The sequence below is a fragment of the Anastrepha ludens genome, chromosome 4 (assembly GCF_028408465.1).
Source record: "Anastrepha ludens isolate Willacy chromosome 4, idAnaLude1.1, whole genome shotgun sequence".
Classification (NCBI taxonomy): Eukaryota; Metazoa; Arthropoda; class Insecta; order Diptera; family Tephritidae; genus Anastrepha; species Anastrepha ludens.
This window is the reverse complement of record NC_071500.1, coordinates 82,102,342-82,126,584: the sequence shown is the minus strand read 5'-3', so window position 1 is coordinate 82,126,584 and position 24,243 is coordinate 82,102,342. Positions and strand designations below refer to the sequence as shown.

The window sequence follows — 24,243 nt, the reverse complement described above, 5'->3', positions numbered from 1 at the left end:
ATGTATGAGGAGTCTTTATTATACTAAAACAACAACCACAAGGGGATCCATATAGTTGCTTCGCATTTTTTAATCCAAAATCAATAAACTTTCCCATTATCAATGGAAAACGATTTCATTCATGCGGCTGTCTCGGTTGGCTAAAGTGCACCCTATGACCCTGGTTTTCCAAGATCTTGATGACGGTTTCTGGGGTCATCTCACGAATGGCGTGCACGATACTCGCTTTAGGGTCCTGAAGCATTGATGACTTGTTCGCATAGCATAGCAGGTCCTTCACTGTACCCCACAAAAAGTCGAAGGGTATATATATATATATATATATATGTATATATTGATATAGGATGGAATGTTTGTAAACTGGATATGCATTTACTCGACACTTCAGATATTTGCCCCATTAATAATATTATAATTAATTAAGCCACTCAACAAAGGGCAAGGCGATCGGGTTACAGACGCTAATTACTTTTACTTGAGACGAACAACGCTTTGCTTATGCTGAGGTGGCATAGACTCACATAAAAGTTAACATTGGAAATTCATGGAAAATTCACTTTAACACGAATAACTTGTAAACTACCAAAGTGAAAAAAGTGAAATTGAGCGCAAACACGAACGCCGCTGCTCCAGAGGCGCCCAGCCACATTTAATGCGCCGAGCCAACTTTGACGGCGTTGCACATACTTATACTCTTACGTGTATTCGTGCATACATACCGCATACAAAAAAATACATGTTAGCATAAACACAAACATATGTATACATTACGGTACATAAATGAATTGTGTGTGCGTGTATGTGTGTGTGGTGTATAGATATGTACAGGCCGGCAAAACAACTTTTACTGCCACAGCCGCCGTCAAATGTACTTGTTGCTGCTGCTAATAGCCAAATGTCAAGGGGGCGGCGGTCGCGGCAAGTAATGAGTGGTAACATACCAAGCGAGTGCACATTTACCTGCGATAGATTGTTGCATTGGTTGCATGACCGGGTGCAGATTTGCCTGCATGGCGGTGGATTCGTGTTTCGGCGGCTGCTCTTGCGATTGAGAAGCTGCTGCCTCCCTGTTTAATGCTACGTCCGTCGCCGCACTTATCGCATTCGAGTTGCCATTCGTAATGTTATCGGCTGGAGCCGATTCCTCCATAGCTGGCTTAACGGACACAACAACAACTGCACTTGGTGCTGCTGTATCAGAGGGAGCGGCATTGGCGGGGGTGGTGGGAGTGCTAACGCTTTCCATATTGTCGCTGGCACCAACATTTTCGACTTTGTTGCCGATTTCAATATCTTTTTCGTTTTCGGACGGCATGATTTCTATAAATTCCACTTAATTCGATTTTTAAACTTTTTTGTTTCAGCTTTTAGCTTTTAATCGTTTTGTGCAACGCTTTTGCTTTGTATGTCGCACGCAATTCTCCACTGCACACTAATTGCCGACAACACTTTGTGCAACCACGACAACAACACACTAAAAACAATAACAATGAACTATAGCAATTAATGCATATCCAGCGCCTTCTGTTTTACTTAATTTATTTATTTTTTTTACGTTCTCTTAAATTAACCAACGCAAATGGTCTATGCACACACGTAATATAGGCAATCGATTTGAAAATAAACTGTGAAAACTATATTTGAATTGTTCAACGTGTTGCTATAAAAATACGAAAATTTATGATGGTGCAAACTGCCACGCGAACCAACACAGCGTTTTGATGGTTTTCCAGCGACTGAATCGGGTAGCTGTCGCTGTTTAGGCATGAAGCTCGCACAAGCCAAAAGCGATAGCCGTTAACAGCTCAACCACTAACCGTGTGTCTACCCGCCGTTCAATGCCTCTGGCAAATACAGCATCAGGCCGTAAAAATAGAAACGCTTTTTAAATAATTTTTGATTAACCCAGGTAATTAATTTTTCATTTAAAACCCATTAATTTTTTTCAAATTCTTTATACCACGTAGATTTAAGTATTAATACTTAGGGAATGCTACGTCAATTTTGAGACACTTAGACGAGTACAAATGAATATTTTCAAAATATTGTTCATGAAGACCACAACAACCGCGATTGAGGGCAACAGAAAACTTCCATCAAAAAGATGTATCGAGTGCTCAAAAACTCCTTTGTGTGAGTGCTTGCATTGCCGTGGTGGAGAATGATTCGATTTTTGTGATTTATTTCCCGTATTTTTCTAAACACTTCTGGCGCGCAGATAGTTCAATATCTTACAGAATTTACCGTACAATTATTCCGAGGAAACAAGCGCTAATTTGCTTCGAAGTTTTACGTGCGCGAACATTTTTATTTGATTTGACTCGTCTTGAAACACCCATACAATGGATTGTTATTTAGTTAGATACGGTGCATTAGACAAGGCTAGTTTATTGGGACGGCAACCCTTGGTCGTAGAACCGGCTGCCATGGGCATTTAAGGCAATTGGCCGCAGGTTCTCAACTACGCTGTGCCTGTCTGGTCGCCAGTGGATAAAGCTTGAGACATGCCAAGTCACTGTTATTCGGACAGCGACGGGTTGCCTCCTGATGTCCTCTCTACAACACCGACATAAAAAGGCACAAAAGCTACCTGTAAAGGAGAACAACAAACTGCTCAGCAAACAGTTTCTGCTAGGGTGCTACCGCAAAGCCAGAGCCATCTCCCAGATACATTAGGAGGCACCTCTTCAACTACGCCGACGAGATTCAGGACAAAACGAATCGACAACTCCTGAATCGGACAGTGTTTAGACAGACAATAAACGACATTCATCGGAAAGCCCTTACCACCTTCTTAAGCTCCCGAGTCCAACCACAGCAGATGAAAAGCTGCAACTACCCTGAGAGATCTGCGTAACCTTGGCACAACTACGTTCTGAATATTGTAGCAGGTTAAACTCCTACCTATCCAGAATTGACTCCGACATACCAAACATATGTCCGGCATGTGAAGGCACCCCTCACGACACTAACCACCTTTTCACATGCCCCATCAAACCCACTTATCTAACACACCTCACCCTGTGGTTCTTTAGTCCAACAAAGATTGTCTTTACATCCCTGAATCTAAATGAATGCAATCTTTGCTTAGTATTCTCTGGTCATCTATGTAAACGTACTCTTTTCCGGCGTAACCTTCCGGCATTTTAAATTTTATTTTAATTCAACTACAAAAATAATATAGATAGTTTTCTGTATGGATAGTTTTCTGTATCGTCAATCTAGGGCCTGTTACAAAAGTTTCCGGACGAGTGCAAAATTGGGAAAATTAAAAAGAATTCTGGCATAATTGATTTAGTTTATTCAAATTTATTTCAACTTTACAACTCTATGAACGGTCAGGAAGAACCTACTCAACTCGTTTTTACAAATCTTATTCAGTATGACGGTCGTCGACTTTTGAATGCCTTCAATGTCTACATATCGAATTCCTTTAGTGACTAACTGCTCCAAACAGAAAGAAGTCACCCTGTGCTAAATGAGATAAATACGGGGCGTGATTAATAGAGAGAATTGCATTTTTGGCCAAAGAGTGTTTTAAGTTTAACGGTGATCTGAGTATTATCATCGATGATCGCACAATAAGCGTCAACTTCCATTTTCACAGTATTCTGGTCGAACAGGGCGGACGGATGACAGCATAACACAGAGATGGAACACAGCATTAACCTTTCCATGTAACGCAATAAAGATTTCGACTTCTTCCATGCACATTTTCCTTCACAGCAGATTTTGGACGACGGACGGTCTCAACTTCTCGATTTTCGTAAAAATTTTTAAACCACTCAAAGGTATCACTCAGTGGTACGAGATAAACACACATCACTATGACCTTTTTAGATCATTTGATACGTCTCGGACGTCTTTTTACCGAGTTGCAAACTAAATTTAATATTTTTGTTTTTTTTTTGTTTTTAATTCATTTCAAGACCGATAATCCTAAATCACTGTCAGATTATACGCAATAAATCGGCTTCCATTAAGCTTAATGTCAAAATCCATGATGGATAATAAATGACGCCACTGGTTGATAAGATATGAAGGCAGTCCGTGGTCAGTTACGACAGATTTTGTATAACATTGCAATTCTGTTTAAAGGAAACCAATTCTTATTTCTCTAAAGATCAAGCTTACAAACTGATGCGAATGCATTTTCATGTCTCTTGTTTTTTAAGCTGAACTTTTCAAAATTGCAATATAAATCAAATCGGCTAATGAGTTTAAAGTTTTATGTATTTGATTTCTATAAATATTGGTGGCCGGTATATTGATTCTAAACAAACTAGATAAATATTCCAGGGTGAGCATGCTAACACACCAAAATTTCATCGCAATCGGATCAGTGAATAAACTATAATCAAATCAAAATCCTGAATATTGGATCGATGGCACCTGTGGCACATAGACTCCACGAAACCGTGACAGCAACCGAAGAAACGGCCTTTGGAGTTTCCGAGAGGAAGGTTCTGTGAACAACTTTACGGAAAGCAAATTACTAGCGGATGGCGAACATCATAGGCGATGGCATGATACGCTACATACTCGTATACATATGAACATATTCCATAGCCTATCCAAAAAAAGATGTATTGAAGTTACTTAAAAATAAGCAATATGCCATAAATCCGGGTTTGCCCTTGCTGGTATCTATCAGGTCAGTCCATAAGTTCGTGCCTATTTTGTCCATAATTTTACTTTTGTACGATTTTTGCATGCAAACATTTATTCGCGGAATATAACGAATATCTTCTTTGTAAATACATTAATACATAGTTCGCTGCTTAAAACTGCAAAACTAATTTTACACATTTTATGAGGCAAGCACTAATTTATCTATATCTATTTCCTCTCACAATAAAATAAATAAATAATAATATAATAATAATCCTATTGGTGGTGTGTGTATGGACATTATTCCACAAATGGAAAGGCCTACAGTTTTAAGCCTACTCTGAATGGCAAATTGTTTGTATGAGGAGCTTTTTCATTGCAGAAATACACTCGGAGATTTGCCATTGCCTTTTTCTATTATTTGATGTTCATGAAAGGAGATTCGAACCCACGTACTCCCGAAAGGTAGTCACTCACCTACCCATTCGGTTACGGGTCGGTCGCCGCCCTCTTACGACACTATAGCCAACAGCGCAATGCACCCCTGAGTCACGTGAGAATCCATTTGATCGATTTTAAGAGTTTCAGTAAGCGTTAGGTAAGCTCCGTATTGTTCGTTCATCGAGTGTAGTAGAAGTACATCAAGTGAATACGGTCGAATGAAGGTCTGTAAGCAGTGAAAGTTTCTGGGTTTTCTCACTGATCTATTTCAAATATTGATTTTAAATCGAATGGAGAGATGGAAAACTTGTCATCAGTTATAAAGATATCCGATTCCCACCCAATTATCTTCCTCTGCGGTTCTATTTAAGCTGAAGGCATGGTAATTTCCCCGGCATACCTGAAGCACTCATAAGTTCAAAATACTTCAAAAATATGTCTAAGATGTGTCTAGATAGTATTTGATAACACATACTTTTTAACTCCGACCGAACCGCAGCCTTTCCCCGCTGTTTATACTATAGAAGTAAAGCGCATTAAGCTATATTCATCAACTTTCAACGATATTTCTTGTCCAGGAAAGTCCAGAACAACTCTAAGAAATTTTGCCAAATTCAGTAATTTTTTATTTGTACCATTTTTTTTTAGTCAGGAGGTGTAAATCAAAATATGTAAAACATCATCAAAGGTGCCATCACACCAATGGTATATGGAGCATGCCACACTAACACTATAACAATACTCCTCCTCGGCTGATTTCCACCCTGGAACCGCGTTAGCATTTCTTCAAGGTGGAGCCGCGTTTATGTCTATTGACACAAGAGACCATTGATAGTATTCACTCCTCCCACTGTCTTCGAAAGCGGTTGTGGGGGGAATGAAACGTAGGAGAATATTCAATAGTCCGATACTCACAAACTATTGTGTTGTCTTCAGTTTGGTACTATTGTGAGTGCAGAGCAATAATTTATCTCAGGAACGTTTTTAATGCTGCTATCAAGCTCAAATACTTCCCAAAGACATGGAAAATTTCCGAAATCATTGCGATCCCAAAGCCCAATAAAGATGTGACAAGCTACAGGAACAAGCGCAGGAATTCCCCAAGGCAGTGTATTAGGACCCACTTTGTATCTTATCCACACCGCAGATTTACCGGAACTGTCTTTAGCAAATAGCATGATTGCGACGTTTGCAGATGACACTGTATTAACGGCATCTCATAGAGACCCGAAAATAGAACAAACAAATTTATAAAACGACCTTAACAAAACACTGAACTGGTTCAAAAAATGGAACATAGCAATTAATGGCGACAAAACAATTCAAGTCAATTACACGAACAGAAAGGCAACCATTGACTCATTAAAGATTGGAAACTCTGACGAGCGGCCGCCGTAGCCGAATGGGTTGGTGCGTGATTACCATTCGGAATTCACAGAGAGAACGTTGGTTCGAGTCTCGGAGAAACACCAAAATTAAGAAAAACATTTTTCTAATAGCGGTAGCCCCTCGGCAGTCAATGACAAACCTCCGAGTGTAATTCTGCCTTGGTCGACAGTGGTTGGTGTTGAGCTGCAATATCTCCATGCTTTAAGTTTGCGCATCGCCTCTTGATATCGGGGGCATTTTCCGCTTCCTGTGCTCAGATCCGGAATAAGTCCTCTGCAGTGAATTGTAATATTGTGCGTCTTGAGGTTGACCGTTGCCATATTTTCTAGGGTTTTTTCTATGGTCGCACGACAGCTTGGTGCTCCAAAAGCCTTGCTCCTCTTTAGTTCGATCGCAAGTTCACCTTTTTGTGTAGACCGCATGGTTTTTACCTTGTCGCTGAGGTCTTTGAGCTCTACGCTATTTTTCACCAAACGCAGCATGTCCGCGTATGTCATACTATCCGCCTTTTTTTCGATGATGATCGCATCAGGCATGGGTCTAATATATCTGCCACCTTTTTTTATCCCTCCTAGGTTTCTTTTTTCTTGGGACTTTCGTCCATTCTTCCTTGGTCCCGGGAGGAATCAATGCATGCGGGTAGCTGTCGTCTTTACTTTTTTTAGCAGATGGAGACTTTGTTGCTATCTGCACTGTGACACTTTTAGGGCTATCTCTATCCCTGGCTCTTTTAGCGGATAGTTTCACACTTGTTTGTAGTTATGCTTGGGTTATCCGCACCGGTGTCGATATTAGCCTGGCTCTTCGCTCTTCGACTTCGAGCTGTGTGATTAAGTCAGTGTGTGCGCGTTTTATTATGCCACACATTTTTCTGATGTCACCGTGTGCATTTTTCCGCTGTTCGACATATGACAGTAATCCGTCGATTTCCTTTCATAGACGCTCTACCAGCTCACATAATGCACCGGTCGTCGGAGTCGGTGCAGGAGGGGACGGAGTGCCGCTTCTGCTTGTACGGCGTTGGCTCGCTACAAGCGTCGGTGCGTTGTCCTCCGTTTTTTGTTTGGTTGTTCCTGTTTCCTGTGGAGGGGACTTTCTTACAACGGTGCTCCGCTTAAAGGCTTCTTCAGCTTCGGAATTAATGTTTCCGTTGTTTTTTATTTATTAGACTTCCAAACCAGTATGCCATAATCAGAATCTTACTGGTATCAATCCTGATGACCCAAAGGCCAGGCTAACTTGTTCTAATCAGCCGCTCCTGCTATGGAGAACAGACGCTGACCAGGAGAACCGCTCAATTTGAGTCCGACGCTCCTGGATTTTTTTGATCATAGCGCCCTCGCGAAGGGCATCTTTTTAAATACGGTGTTTAGTTCCCTTGTCGCAGAGGTATCAACGGAGATACCGCTTCCTCCTCCTCTGGCGCTCCTTGTCGAGGGTTGCTTATTTGTCAAGACTTATTCACAACTAACCTGTAGTTGGCCTTCCTGCTATCCGCAATCTGCCGACCCCCCCGACAGCTTGGAGCTCAGCTATGCCCCCTGTTCGCACAGGACAGTGGGCCTCTAGACCTCGGCAAAAAGTGATGGGGTGCTGAAGATGTCTATTTTAAGGTGTCTCTTAAAACATACTAGTTCGGTTCGGTAGAGATTAACCTTCAGACGAATTTCTCTAGCATCTATAATAACTAAATCATGTTCGTATGCAACTACCTAAATGTCAAAATGGGTGATCTAAATGGGGAACCGTTTCCAGAAATCTTTAATTAAAATTTATGTAGAAGCATCTTTTCTCCGTGCTCGTGGATCGCAAGTAAAAACAACAAGTGAAATGAATTAGCAACCACGCCCAATTCCGATAACTGAAATTTTTTATATTATGAATTTATGTAAGTATGTACATCTTACATTTCATACCATTTTGAGACACAAAGTATCAGGAAGTTGATATGATCTCGAAGTGAATTCCAAATTGCGATAGTAAATTTTTTGAAAACTAAACAAAAGAGTACAAAAGAACTCTACCAATATGGAATCTAACAATTGAAACTTTGTGGCAATTGATTTGAATACCATTTTGCTGATTTTAGTATATACATACATATATACTACGTACTTATATATGTTTAATATGTGCATAGAATGCCAGCCACGGTTACACCTGTTTTGAATTTTAATGATTCACGGTAACCAGTTAGTCAATCAATATGATTGCCGTCAAGAACTAAATACATGCATACGTATGTATAAATATGTACCGAGATTTCATTGTTTTTCTTTTTTTATTTGCATTCGTAAAAATTATTACTTACCTATATACATGTGTATGTATTTTTATGTATCTAAGTACGTAAATATGTACGAGTACACGTTCGAATGTTTACCGGTATTTGTGCAATTGCATTTGTTAACCCTTTAACCGACAACTTTGCCTTGTGCTATAAACAGCCATAACGGAGTAGACAGAGGCCGAGGGCTGGAAACAAATTGATCAAGTATACACTCTTAAATTCACTACCGAATGGGTAAGAGCCAATGGCAAAAAATTAATTATTGAATCAAAAAACGAGATAGAAATTGGATTGTTGAATTGAGCAGGCACTGTGCCAAAATGTCATCGAAAATTTCTTCAAAGTGATTAAAATGTAGGTGGTCACTTAGCAGATATATTACACTACGTACTTTTCAAATTTCCAATGGCTGACTTTAATACCCTAAAAAAGTAGCCAATTGGCTTGATTTGTTTATTTATTTATTTATTTGTTTATTTATTGAAGTGAAACTTCTTTAGGCACGTCGGGGCCCCAAGGCAGATTGAAAATAGGCGAGTGAAACGGTAAGTTCGGAGCGTTACCGAAATCCGTCAAATGGGCGGGGCCAAGGAGCAGCTGCTCCTTCCCACTCTCGCCTATTCGCTCTCTCTGTCGCTCTCTCGCATCGCAAGCGCTGAACGATGTGAGGGAGCCACCGAGACACGCCGTCTCTCCCCTTCTCTCTCGAATGCCTTTCTTTCTCTCCCGTTTGCTCTATAGCAGTGCTGTCCAAAATGAAAAATGTGAGTGTATAAGTGAGAACGAGAGAATGGGAGCAGCCCAGTGGGAAAGTTAAACCAAAATAAATAAATATTGGATTGGAGTAGAAAATTTTTGTGGGAGGAATCGAAATGCCTTTTGATATTACATCTATAGCTTCCTTTGAACGACTTGTAACATAAAAGGCATTGCAAGTCGCCAAAGGCACTTTCTAGCATAAAAAAGTTCTCACAATACATTGTATTGCATACATTAAGCGTCGAGGACAAACGTGTTGTTTATTCGTTGCTGGTTTGCTAACGACTGAACGATGGAGAGTAAGAATACGTGTCATCAATTGATGTAAGGGATGGACAGCACTGCTCTATAGCAAACTACCCACGCCGTGCATCAGCCGTTCAGTAAGTGTGAAGCGAGGTTAGAATATTGCGTTGACCTGTGATTCGCACTGAACGAAGCGATATTCTTAATAGTTTTTAACAATATCGCTAAATCGAAGGAAATTCAGTGTGTGTTGGTGAACAATTAAGTTACGGGCAAAATGAGTCAGAGTGAGACTGATGTGACGCAAACTTGCGCATCAGATGCGACTCATCAACAGATAGTTGCCTCCAATATGCCTGATGAAATACATGGCAATCCAAGGTAAATATATATTAAGTAAATATATCAAATAAATATATCAAATGAAAACCTGAATTTAACACGAGAGAGGGGGGAGAGATCTAAACCGGGGCTCCCATGCATGGAACAACCAACTTAGAAGTTTCACTTCTACCGTGCGTGAGTCTGACAGACCCTAGATTTTTTATTTATTTATTTATTTTTTTACTTATTTATTTAAATCTGAACTTCGATTTTTACAGACTATGATGCAAAAGTCACTTAGATGAAACTATGGATACATTTATTATATATATTTAAAAACAACTACATATAATATAGGATTCAAAAAATTTAAAAAAGCACCTCGTGTAAGCTAAAAATCAAAAACAACGCCTTTATTAATGGAATTTAAAAAATAAATTAAATAATTGGCGCGTACACTTCTGTTAGGTGCTTGGCCGAGCTCCTCCTCCTATTTGTGGTGTGCGTGTTGATGTTGTTCCACAAATGGAATTTAATTCAAGTAAATCGCGAACAATGGGAGCATGACTGGCATACTTAGTTTTAAAGTTTTCCCCATAAAAAGGGTAGAGGTTCCAAAGAGATCGCTGGGGAACATTTAATCGATCCCTTTTCAGCAAGTAAGGACAATCTATGACTCCAGTAATCATATTATAAGTAAAGGACAAACACAGTATTGACCTACGAATTTCTAAGAACTTGAGACTTATAAGCATGAGACGAGCAGAATACCTATGATGGCATGGGTTCAATAAAATTCAGAGACCGAAGGGCATATTTGAGAAAAAATTGCACGCGTTTGATTCTATTGATAGCTCGCTGACTACATGCTATCCAAATAAAAACAGGATTAATGTATAGATGAACTTGTTGGTATAGGGATCTAAGAACTTAGTGGCATTCCGTCTGACGAAGTACACAAATCCAGATATTGTGCTTAGTGTGCACAATGTTAGATATTTTCGAGAAGAACATTCAAAAGCTCTTGGACAAGTTCGGCGAAAGACATGATTGCTGTCACCACTAATAAAGCCGATCAATATCGGTTTGAAGATTAACGGCATCCTCTTGAGTTTTGAACACTGAGAAGATCTTAAGGTCATCAGCATAAAGCAAAAATTTTGCAAATGAGAAACAACTTTGGGTATGATTAATAAATAACACAAATAAGAGCGGTCCCAGATACATCCTTGCGAAACACCAGAGTTGGCAACAAAGGGGTAGATGAAGTACCATCAATTGTTACAGCGAAAGTCTATTGCACAAATAAGAGATTATCCATTGCAGGAAAGTAGAACGAAAACCGAAATAAGCTAATTTTTTAATTAAGACTCTGTGAGAAACTTTGTCGAAAGCTTTCGAAAAGTCTGTGTAAATACAGTCAGCCTGGAAACCAGCCAAGAAAGACGGAATACTGTATATCTATTGTCAACAAACTCAATAAAGATTTAACCACAGAGGTCATTTTTGCATTGAACGCGTGCTCAAACATTTTGGAAAAAGTCGATAGCTGTTAAATAGGCCTATCATTTTTAATGTCATTTTTATCGCCATAAAGAAGGGCAGAGAGCTTCCATGCGCCAATGAAACTACCTGACGATAAAGATTTGTTGAATATTAATTTCCGCGAATAGACCAAGGACGGATAATTTTTTATCAAAACTGCTGAAAGTCTATCAGCATCAGTTTAAGAGGAAGATTCAGTTCAAGTAAAGAATTACTAATATCCTCCTGAGAAAGACATAGAGCTCCAAAGTTCCAGGCGTAGTTTAAGTCAGTGGAAAAGTCGCACGGATGATCAAGTTATTCATCAACCAAATTCGACTTAAAAACTCTCAAGTATTTTGACTATTACTCACGTTTGGCTATTATCTAAAATGATGCCGGTGGAGACACTGGCACTACTCCAACAAGATTTTATGTAATTCCAGAAGGTTTTGGAATTGGATTTAATGTTCAGTTCCATGTTATGAATATAGGTATTATAGAGGGAGTTATTTAAATAGTTAAAGTCCTTTAACATTCATTTATAACTATTTAACAATTCGATACTGAGTTCATAATCAGAACAATTTTTTTTGCCGCATGCTTTAACTTTTTACAGGGGGCATAAATTTGAAAAATTGATCGAATTTTCTCTTTACCTCAGTTTCGGAGCGCTGTATCACACAACTGGCTTCACTAAACACCAAACTTAAAAAAAAACTTTTTCCAAGGGAGATATGACTCACTAAAAATATCTAAGGAAAAATTGATAAACTCATGCTACTTGAATTCAAGAAGAAAATACAAAAATAATCATCATCTGATAGTTAACGTAACGTAGCAGTCTGTAAACATAGTATAAACCTTTTTGAAACAAATTTAAATCAATCAAGTTGTGTAAAATAGCGATGTGCAGAGCATCAACCCTGAAGATACGCTTTGTTGATATTCATAAAACCCATAAGAACGTGTATGTGTGATACACTGTTTCTCAAAGTGTTAAAAAATTTAAGGTAAAACACTGTGAGTTTAGTGAACCACACCAAATACTGAGCAACATTGTATTTACTCGAGGCATCCAGACTGTATTTAAACAAGTACTTTGCGCAAATTAATTTATCATTGAGTGCAGTATGCAATTCATGTTTTTTGTTTTTGTGCGGTTATCATTATGGTATTTCTTTCTAACTTTTATACTTACTTTACTTTAATTGTTTTACTTTATGTCAAAGTCGAACGAGTAACTGGAAAAAAAGTACGTTCACATATGCATTAATTACAAATAAATCCACAAAATTAATATACTCGTTCACATTTGGTGAACTCAATTATTTTGGTGAAATATTTCGGTGTTTTTGGTTTGTTTCATTATTATTAACGATATGAAGAAAAGACAAGGAGAAAGAATAGCTAATTTAATTGCGCATTTGGCTGCTAATAATAAACAGTTGGAGGAAATCTGTAAACGACGTTTACTGAGGTTTCAAAAAATTATGGCAGCAATATGCACGCGACATTCGATATAACATTTTATAATAAGTGCTAGCAAACCCAGCCCCCTTCGCTGGGCACACTAAAATAGAATAGATATGGTTTAGAACAGAAAATATATGGTTTTGGAGGTTGAATTAGTTTTAAAGGTTTTTTTCGAAGATTTGGGGCTTTATTGTGAAAAAACGGTACAAAATATTTTATTTGAAGTATTGGCCATCGCTAGCTACAACTTTCGCCCATCTTTCGGGCAATTTCCGGATGCCGTTTCTGCAAAATTCTGACCGCTGCTTGGCTATCCATGACTCAACCCATATTTTGGTAGCCTCGTACGAGGAGAACCGCTGGTGATATGATAATCGGAGGGAGCTATGTCTGGACTATACGGCGGGTGGGGTAACACTTCCCAGCCAAGCGTTCCAAGGTATTTTTTGACAGGTTGAGCAACATGCGGCCGAGCGCTGTTATGTTGCAAAATAACCTTGTCGTGCCTTTTTACCGTTTCCGGCCGTTTTTCTTTCAATGCCCGGCTTAAACGCATCAATTGCAGTCGGTAACGATCCCCTGTGATTGTTTCGCCCGGTTGGAGCAGCTCAAAATATACGACGCCGACCTGATCCCACCAAATGCAGAGCATGATTTTCTTGCCGTGAATATTCTGCTTGGCCGTCGACGTTGATGCGTGGCCGGGCAAACCCCATGATTTTTTGCGTTTTGGGTTATCGTAATGGATCCATTTTTCGTCGCCAATCACCACCCGATGCAAAAAACCCTTCCGATGTTGTCGCTCGATCAGCAATTCGCACGTAAAAAATCGCCGTTCGACGTCGCGCAGCTTCAACTCGTACGGGACCCAATGTCCTTGCTTTTGGATCATTCCCATCGCTTTTAGACGCTTGCAACCGGTTGATTTATCAACGCCCAATGATTCAGCAAGCTCTTCTTGGGTTTGGCACGAGTCCTCGTTTACCAATTCCCCCAATTCCGCGTCCTCGAACTTTTTGGGCTGGCCAAGACGCTCCTTGTCTTCGGTGTGAAAATCACCACTTTTGAATCGTCGAAACCAGTACTCACATGTTGAAATCGACGGAGTATGGTCTGGGTAGGCCTCCTGCAGCAATTCACGGGCTTGGGCTGTATTTTTTTTTCAAATTGAAAAATTGAAGCAGAAAAGCAAAGCTTCCCGCAAATTGCGTTTCGACGGCACGAAAGTTGACATACTCGGAGCACGAAAACACTGCGTTGTTTATACTTCAGCGAAATGACAGATACTGATAAACAAAGCCTAGGGATGAGGCTTTGTCATGAATATATATTCAGTATTGCCAACGCGATAAAGTGATAAATAGCGCCATCTGTGTGTCACCTTTAAAACTAATTCAACCTCCAATATAAAATATAAATTGAAAATCAGGAAAAAAGAAGATTGTTTTTAAATTTCAAATCAACGCATATGAATAACTAAGAAACAATCGTCTTTTTTCCTGATCATCCATGAATTTTTCGTTTCAATTTATATGTTTTATTAAGTATTGGAACTTTTTTAACCATTATCCATTTATATTTTTCAAAAAAAAAAACGAAAATTTTTTTTTTTTCACGAACACATAATTTCATTCGGACTTCACATTAAATTCTCAAATTTCGTAAGAAACTATTCCAAAAATCCACTCCAAAAAAATTCACAAACAATTTTACGTTTTTTCCTTATGGCATCCAAATCAGAAAGAAATATTGACACATTGTAAGTCATTGACAGTTCAGTTCCGCCCCAAGCGTTAAAAAACTAAGCGACATTATGGCTGGTTCAAAAGAAAGCTGTACCCGTTGCCAGTGCTCCGAAATACAACCAAACTTTACGAAACCCATTTTTAATACTAACATACTTAACAATGTGCGTAAGTTTGGTTTAATTCGGTGCAAAGACACGGTGGGTCCACGTTTTGGCATATATTTCGAGACCCTAGTCATCAATAGGTATGAAAATTACCCCGTATTAAAGCACTTATCAACAGCTTTCATTTGATACCCATATTGTACATACACAACCAAAGGTTACCCGGGTCCACGTTTTGAGCTATATCTCGAGACCCCAGTCACGGAGCGGCATGAAAAATACTCTGTACTAAAGCATTCACCAACAGCTTCAATTCGATGTCCATATTGTACAAACTCATTCTAGGGTCCACGTTTTGGTCTCTACCTCGAGACCCTAGTCACGGAGCGGCATGAAATATACTCTGAACTAAAGCATTCACCAACAGCTTCCATTTGATACCCATATTGTACATACACGTGCGAAGGTTACCCGGGTCCACGTTTTGACCTATATCTCGAGCCCTATTTCCAAAATAAGATATAATCCATGTTACTCGGGGATAATGTAGCTTTCGAATGGTGAAAGAATTTTTAAAATCGGTCTAGTAGTTTTTGAGCCTATTCATTACAACCAAACAAACAAACAAACAAAGTTTTCCTCTTAATAATATTAGTATAGATTTAGAGGAAAATACGCTTAAGAGCACACGTTTTTTCTGTAATATGAATGCATTATTAATAATTCCTAACACAAATTTTATTAAAATTATTTCTACAGACCTATCTTCTTTGCCGGAGTCCATTTCATTTAGTTTTTATTTTGATGTTTATCCTTACATTCGTAGTAATAATTATCGATAACACGGGGTTGTATGTGAAAAAGTATGGTTATTATCTAGAACTATTTTATAATCCCAGATTTTGGCAGAGAAATTTTGTTTATTTAAAATTGTTTTATTAAAATTGAATGGGCTATACAAAAGTTGAAAAGTTGATGAATTTTTTTGAATTTTGTACAAAGTTTGAAATTTCGATTTATGTATATGGCTTTTGCTAAAGAATGAACTATAGTTTAATTGAATATATACATATATATATAATTGGCGCGTACACTCTTTTTGGGTGTTTGACCGAGAGCTCCTCCTACTATTTGTGGCGTGCGTCTTGATGTTGTTCCACAAATGGAGGGACCTACAGTTTCAAACCGCCTCCGAACGGCATTTTTTTTTATGAAGGGCTTTTTCTATTACAAAAAACTTTTTCTTCATTTTTCTTCTTCCACAAAGTGTAACAATTACGTAGTAGTCGTGGAATGCTATCTCTCTCAAGAAAAACTTTTTATGTTTTATTTGAATGTGAGTATTTATGCATAATTCATAAGTATTTATGAATTGTTCAAAGAGGATTTAGGAAATGAAAATGTTAGCATACTATAAATGACTCAACAGATCATTCATTACTTAAAATAACTAGTCTGAAATAAAAAATGTGATAAAATTATCTAAACCAAAAAAGCACCAGGTTGTGACGAAATCTCAGCTGATGTTATCATACTTATAGATAACAGATGCAAATGTTTAACCACATATGAAGCTGTTAAATATCGAAGCTCACGGTTAAAGTTCACGTTTACTGTGATACCACAAAAGACCAATGCAAAACAATGCAAGGATTGTCGGCTAATAAGTCTAATCAGCCATACACTAAACATTTTTCTAAAAATCATTCATAACAGAATTTATAAAAAATGAGAGGCCGCTATGGGAACAACATAATTTGGCTTTAAAAAGGGCTTGGAACCAGAGAACCAAATGCTTACACAAAAATCACAGGACGCCAATCAAGATATCTGCATGTGTTTCATAGACTACGAGAAAGCCTTTGACAAAATACAACATAACCAGCTAATTAAAATAATGAAACATTTGGACATAAACAAATACGACGTCAAATGTATACAAAACTTATATCGGAATCAGCCTGCAGAAATTAGACTCGGAGACAACACCACAAGTGAGACAAAAATATGCAGAGGAGTGAGACAAGGTTGCATACCATCGCCACTATTATTTAACGTTTACGCAGAAAAAAATATTTGTAGAAGCATTAAATGACGCAGAAATAGGTTTTAAAGTTAATGTGATATACAATAACATCGTTACTAACAAACAATATCCAGGATCTCCGAACTATTGTAAGCAAAGTGGAAAAACACAGCAAAGACTTCGGGCTAAATATATGTAAATATTGGTAGAATCAAATTTATTATTGTAAATAAAAGCAGTAGAGACAATTCCTATGCGAGACTAATCATATCGGGCAAAACAATAGAGAAAGTAAATAACTTCAAATATCTAGGAGTATGGCTGAAGTACCTATGGGACCATGAAAAAACGACATTCACCTGGCGACCGTCACCACCTTCTTAAACTACCGTCTTGTGAATGCCGTAATCGGAGTCCAACCACCACCTATAGCTGATGAAGAGCTCCAGCTTCCCCGTAAGACACGTGTAACACTGGCATAATTATGTTCTGGATACTGTAGCAGGTTAAACTCCGACTTATCCAGAATCGACCCCGATATACCAAACATATGTCCCGCATGTGAACGCACCCCGCACGACACTAATCACCTTTTCACATGCCCTCTAAAACCGACTCATCTAACAGCCCTCTCCCTCTAGACCTAACCCGCCGAAACAGCATGTTTCCTGGGCCTACCTTTACACGAGCTAGATGAAGAAGACCGGTGATATGCCCTACACTAGCGGGGCGTTTAGTACTGTTAACAAACAAACAAACAAACCATGACCATGAAATAAGAGGCAGAGTAGAAATGGCTAGAGCGATCTTCATGAAGATTAAAACAATACTGGCACGTCGGGACATACCAGTTGAATTAAATACAAGATTTTTAAGATGTTATGTATGGTCAAAACTCTTATATGGATGCGAAGCCTGGACGTTGAACTCCATAAGCATACACCGACTAAAAGCCTTCGAAATGTGGGGCTATAGAAAAATTATGAGAATAAGCTGGATTGACAAAATATCAACAACAAACTCCATGATGCCTACTGGATAACTATGAGTCTAAATGTAGAAGCTTTCAATAACAAAAGCACCTGCAATGCCCTTTTTCTACGCCAATGGCAATAAATTAATCACATTTTTTCTGTGGCTCAACTGGACTAGATCCAGAAATCAGTTAAGTATTGGAGTTTCTTTGAAGTATATATGTAGGCTTCAAACCGCCGTGCTTTGATAAAACAAACCATATATTGTACATATACGAACTTTCAGAATATCACGACCCCAACACCAGCTAGAGGGTTCGTGACCAGACATGCTCACGAACGGAATGGTCCTAAATTCTGCATTACAATAATCATTTGGGTAAAAATTATGGAAAAAATGTGAAACGAATTCTAAACATTCTGGATTCATTTGGGTCATAATTTTGCATTTTCAAAATTCTGTAGAAACAAAATAACGTTGAATTAATATTCAGGGTTATACCACAAAAATATGTATTTTGGGCCATAATTCTGTATTTTAAAAGTACTGTAAAAAAATATTTTATGTTATATTTTCAATGGAAAAATTAGTTTTATAAAAAAAAACTCAAAAAGGAGTGAAAATAATTAGCACTTTAACAATAATATAGGGTGGGCCATGTAAAATTTGCTTTTTGAATGGGCTATAAAAAAAAAATTAATCAATATTTTTTCAAACTTTTTTTTTTATTTTAAAGATTGAACATTGTCATTTATGAATGAAAAATAATATCGTTCAAATGACCGCCACGACTGGCTTTACAGTAGGCCATTCAATCAACCCTATTTTTAAGCACATTTTCGATTGTTTGGGCTCCAATTTCATGAATGGCAACTTCGATTTCGTGTTTTAAAGCATCAATCGTCTCTGGATGGTTCGCATAGCATTTTTCCTTAACGGCTTCCCACAAAAAAATAGTCCAACGGGCTTAAATCACAGCTCCGAGGCGGCCAATTGATATCGAAATGCAAAAACGGTAGCCAAAAGTTCGAGTGTAACTTTGGCAGTGTGTCCTCTTCAATTTTTGGAAACAAAAACTCGTTGAGCATGTCACGGTAACGCTCGCCATTTACTGTAACCGCGGAAGAAGAAGAAGACTCACCACTTTAGAAATAGGTTTTCAATATTTCCCAATTTTGTTCAAGCGTATAGCGTCCCATTTCGTAAATGTCAAACCTTTAAGTAAATTATGAACACACTTGACATGTCATTTGTGTTACCATTCTCAAAAAAATAGGTGGTTCAAAAAGCAAACGCTATATGGCCCACCCTATATCGGGGTGTTCCTATCACTCCCTTCATTATTATAAATTAAAACAACGCTATAAGTCAAAACACTGTCACATATGTTACCTTGCGGGGGGCTAACGTCTCTCAATCGAGACAGATACGAGTTGCAAATGTTTGAATATCGATATTTACATACATATCTAATGTAATGAAGAAACATCATAGGTAACATTACATCACCTCGCAACAAAAAATTGTATCAAGTAGAATCTGAAAATACTGAATTTTTACTGCCAGACTTTTTAAAGAATATTGTGCCATACAAAAAGAATATTGCCCATAACTAAAAATTTCATCGCACTGGATGAGTATATAAACTACAAACAAACATTTACATTTCTATAATATATTATATATGAATATAATACATTCAAACAAGTAGATACTATATATGTATATAGGTATAAGATTAAGTACAATTCATCTGACTTGCCTATAACGAAAATTGGGATTTTCATGGTTGTAATTTGTGCACAGCCTCACTGTGTGCCTGTTTTTTTTTAAAGCTGAACCCTGCTTATCTTTCTCTTTGTTTGTGCGAATTTAAACTGTATTAATAATTCCAGCCATTAATAACAATACGCTTTGCAAATCACACTGAAACAGATGATAAGTTGCGTACACTTCACATGTACATATTTACATATATGTATATACAATTATGTTAAAAAGTGTTTGACTTTATTATATCTTGTTTGTATTTTTATATTTATTCACAAAAAAATCTTTGTACTGTTTGATAGCAGCGATTTATTTCACAACTGGTGACACAAAATCTATGTTTTAAACTAAAAGGATGCGGAAGCGAGAAGTTTCTGAGGCCACGCAATGAATTTTCATCAACAACAAAATTATGTACTCCCACGATTTTGTAACATATTGATGTTTTATTCGCTTCGTACCCCCAATAAAAGTTGGAGTTAAACGCTCGAGCGACAAAGAGAACCAACGATGTAATAGCAAACAATTGAGCTTTTTGCTTTTTAAGAGCAGCTGTGAAACAAAAATAAACTGCCCTGTGTTGCTCTTTGTCATGTTTAGGCAGATAAAATATATGTATGTATGTACAAACAGAAGCACGAGCACAAGCGTATATCGATGTGAGAACTTATCAGTGTTGTATTTATGCACCTTTGTGTGGTACCTCATTGAATAGATAGCGATTTGATATACATACATAGGTACGAAAACAAGTAGATATCTGAGAAAAGAAGCCCAGAAATTCCTTTTATGCAGTTTTAATTTTAGAAAGTGCTGAGTGAAAAATGTTATTTTTCAAATGTTTTAAACATTTCTTTAGATATTAATTTGTCTAAAGTTGATCTATTTATATGGTAAATATATTTTTAATGTCAAAAGAACAGAATAGCCATAAAATAGAGCGGTTCAATATGTTACCGTCAAAACATGATATATATAAGCTATTTTCAAAGTTTAAATTGAAGATTTGCATACACAAATATAATTAATACATATGTATATGTGAAATCATGGGTAAAATTAAACAAACCGATAATAAGTTTTTGAATATTCAGTTTACACACTTCCGTGCACTTACATACAGATTACACCATTTACTAAAAGCAGATCAAAGCAAAATAAAGTAGTGGCCAACAACGTTTTCTAGAGATCAACTCTACATATTTTGATATGCTACAACAGAATGAATGTGTTTTGTCAGATTATGTCTTTTTTCTAAGTACTATTTAAACTCTAAGCAAGTGAGATCATAATTACATATTGCTATTCAAATACATTTAATTGTACATATGTATGTATATATCTTCATCTGCGGCTGCTCATGCGTCCAAACTTTATTAAGCACAGATAAAACTCTTTCTGTTGGGGCTTTTGGCCCTAGTAAGCAAAGATTGATTTCAATAACTTTTGCTATATTTGCAAAAATTATGTTATATGTTCTCTGTAAAATGCTTAAAAATATCTACTCATCCTTCTTCAGCTAGTTTTAGACTATCTAGACACTATGTTGAGTGACCCAATTAGTTCCTTCCTGTCTTCCAATGCAAGCATTAAGCTAATACTTCATCCCATGAAGAGGCACTCTCTACTCAAACACTTTAACTTCTTCGAAAGCAGTGCCCCATTGACTGGATTTCCTATAATTAAATTTAAACGAAGTTTCCCCAAAATGTTTCGAATTTCGCATACGACGCTGTATACGACGGAGTTAGGCTCAAGCCATCTATTCCTTCAAATCCATTACAAATTTCTTCCCTAAGATTGTATTATCATTTAGGCATTGCAAAATGACTTCAAGCCATCCATTCCTACTTAAGAAATATTGGTAATTATATTCTTTTTTTTTTACAAAATTATATTAAAATAAATGGAAAAATACCAAATTTTTGTATAAATCACAATTAAGACGATTTCTACAATTACGGAAACATATTTTTAAAAAATTCTTGAAACCATCGACCCCTTCTGCTAAAAGTTACCTAGAAATATAAACGTACTAATAAATATTAAAATCGTTTAAAAATGCAAACAAACACATACTTCGGCAGCCAAATAATTAATATATATTTAAGTAATAATATTTATATACATATTATATGTGTCTTAAAAGCCACTGTATTAAATTCAAGCAGAAATAGTTGGTGCTTGGCATTATAAAGGCATGGCTCAAAAATTTTTAAAGGCTTAAAATGCAAAAAATGTAGCGTATACTTACATTTCTGAGAATATACATATACACAAGTACATACATATACATATTCATACTTAAAGAACAGTTCTTCCTAAATTCAAATGCGTAAATGTATTTAAAATATATAAATATATATATTAAATATTATATTAAACATATTTAAATTTAGCTTTAAAAGCAGAAGAAAGTTATGAGTTGTCATAACAGTTGAGGGTGTTGTTTTGTCAAAAACTACAAATCTGGTAATTTTCGAAATTCTTTCTCGCGCCAATATCTCATAGGGCCTGAGTAGTATTGTTTAATCACATTTTGTTCATTTTCAAGGAGTTAAGAGTACAGTAAACAAGACGGCGTACGTAATTCATTAACGTTTCAAAAAACACGTCAGTTCATATGCTTCGCCTCAATGCTGATAAATATTATATATAGAAATGTTTACATAGAAAAAATACAATAAAGTAACCTTTATATTAATTCATTTTAAATCTTTTAATAATTACTATTAATTACTTGCAGAACAAAACTAAATTAACCTTCTTATTTGAAAAGTTACGAAATGAATGTATCCAATTTTGTTAACTAATTACCACAGTGGCAATCATGCTCTCTACGTACTCGACCGATGCTTGAGAATATGTGGGTCATGACATATTCTCATAACATCTGAAAAACAAATTTTTTTCTTATTTGTTTTAAATAAATATATTTATTTTATGTTATAGTTGTGTCATTATATTCTGTCCTTAATTCAATAACGCATTTTGAAATTTCATTACAATATATTATTGCATTACTTTACGTGTATAAATAAAATGTAATAATAAATATAAATAAATAAAATTTAAAATAAAAAATTTTCGAAAAAGTTCGCATTTATCCTTTCCTAAGAAGTAAATGAAATATGAAAGCTAATAAATGTCGTACCTCCCATAAATTATATAATCCGTATAAGCATTCGATAAGCAATTAAAATCGTTTGATATTTATATATAAAGTATATAATTAGTATGTACATCCTTATTTGGAGGTTTGGCCGAGCTCTTCCTCCGATTTGTGGTGTGCATACTGATGTTGTTCCTCAAATGGAGGGACCTACAATTTTATGCCGCCTGCAAATGGGAGATGGTTTTTATGAAAAGCATTTTCATAGTAGATATACACTCTGGGCTTTGTCTTGTTTGTCAAAGAGCGACCGCTACTCTAAAAACCTTTTCTATCATGCCCACAGTAAGTGCGGTTACGGTGGCCGCAGACAGCTAATTTCGCATTCATATTTCTAACTCTTTATAAAAAAATTTCATATATGCACCTTTATTTTATTTTTTGCAAACTCAAACTTGTGAAAATCCATAACTATATGATTGGCAGCATCACAAAGTTCTTTACTTGACTGATTTAGATATTTTATCTCGAAACTTATACCGATTTATGCAATGCATAAAAAACATATACACAAGACGCGACAACACTGATTGTAGTACCTCTCTCTCACAAACCGTTTCCACGGACAATTAAATTTGCAAACCAAAACTACTTAACTGTAAGTAATCTACGTGGCTACAATGTAATTAGATCACTGCCATGAGAATCTAAAGGTAAACTTACCGCAAGTGTGATTTGTCACTTCGCTGCCACCAACGTTTAATAAAGTTGTATTGGTTACAAGTTACAGTCCAGATGTTAACCGCAATTGTTTCGCTCTCTATTTGTTTAAACAATTGTTTTCATTTCCTTTGTGTTATTCATATTAGAAAAAATATTTGCTAAATAAATAAAACGCTTTTGTGAGTGCATACAAATTTTAAATATTAAAAATTCAATTATAAAATAGTATCGATCCACAAAATTTAAATGAGATCGCTTCGTCAAAACAGACGCAAAATATAATATAAACAATAAATAAAAAGCTATAAACGAAATATAATTAAGGAGAGAAAAAGTTCACGGCTTGCGCGCACAACCAAAGAGTTCAAACGAATGTTCTACTGTTAGGTAGTTGAATGAAATAAATGCTGTGTGGATGACGAACCAAGCGGCCGCTCTTTGGTTGGCGCTGACACGTTGTTGATTGTATATTATACCGCGCAACACACATACTATATGCATATCTACATTTAAAAATATGTATATACATATGCATATACCATACATATTTTAATTGGTTTGGACTGAAAACAATTTGACTAAATTCTGTTCAAGCAATCTTTCGGCAATCATGTTAATGTTCCGTTGTTTATGTTCTTACTATTAGTTGAGCTCTTTGCTCCAGCAGAAATTGGATCGATGTGGATGTTCAAATATGCAAGTGCATGTGTACCATATGGATCATG

The 24,243-nt window shown here is 36.7% G+C and overlaps 1 protein-coding gene across 5 annotated transcripts in view; it reads right to left on the bottom strand.

Annotated features, from left to right (window-relative positions):
- Positions 1–23,900, bottom strand: part of LOC128859995 (plasma membrane ascorbate-dependent reductase CYBRD1) — a 49,231-nt gene extending 25,331 nt beyond the window's left edge. Inside the window, exon 1 of one of the 5 annotated variants that reach the window (XM_054097193.1) lies at positions 23,519–23,900. Coding sequence is in view for 2 of the 5 variants with exons in the window: in XM_054097191.1 (XP_053953166.1) it covers positions 961–1,315 (355 nt within the window). In the remaining 3 variants the exon portion in view is untranslated. Of the gene's footprint in view, positions 1–960; positions 1,745–19,675; positions 20,140–23,222; positions 23,367–23,394; positions 23,420–23,518 lie in introns of those variants that run through there. The other 4 variants (XM_054097195.1, XM_054097194.1, XM_054097192.1 and 1 more) reach the window with 4 other exon arrangements.
- Positions 23,901–24,243: the final 343 nt, after the last annotated feature.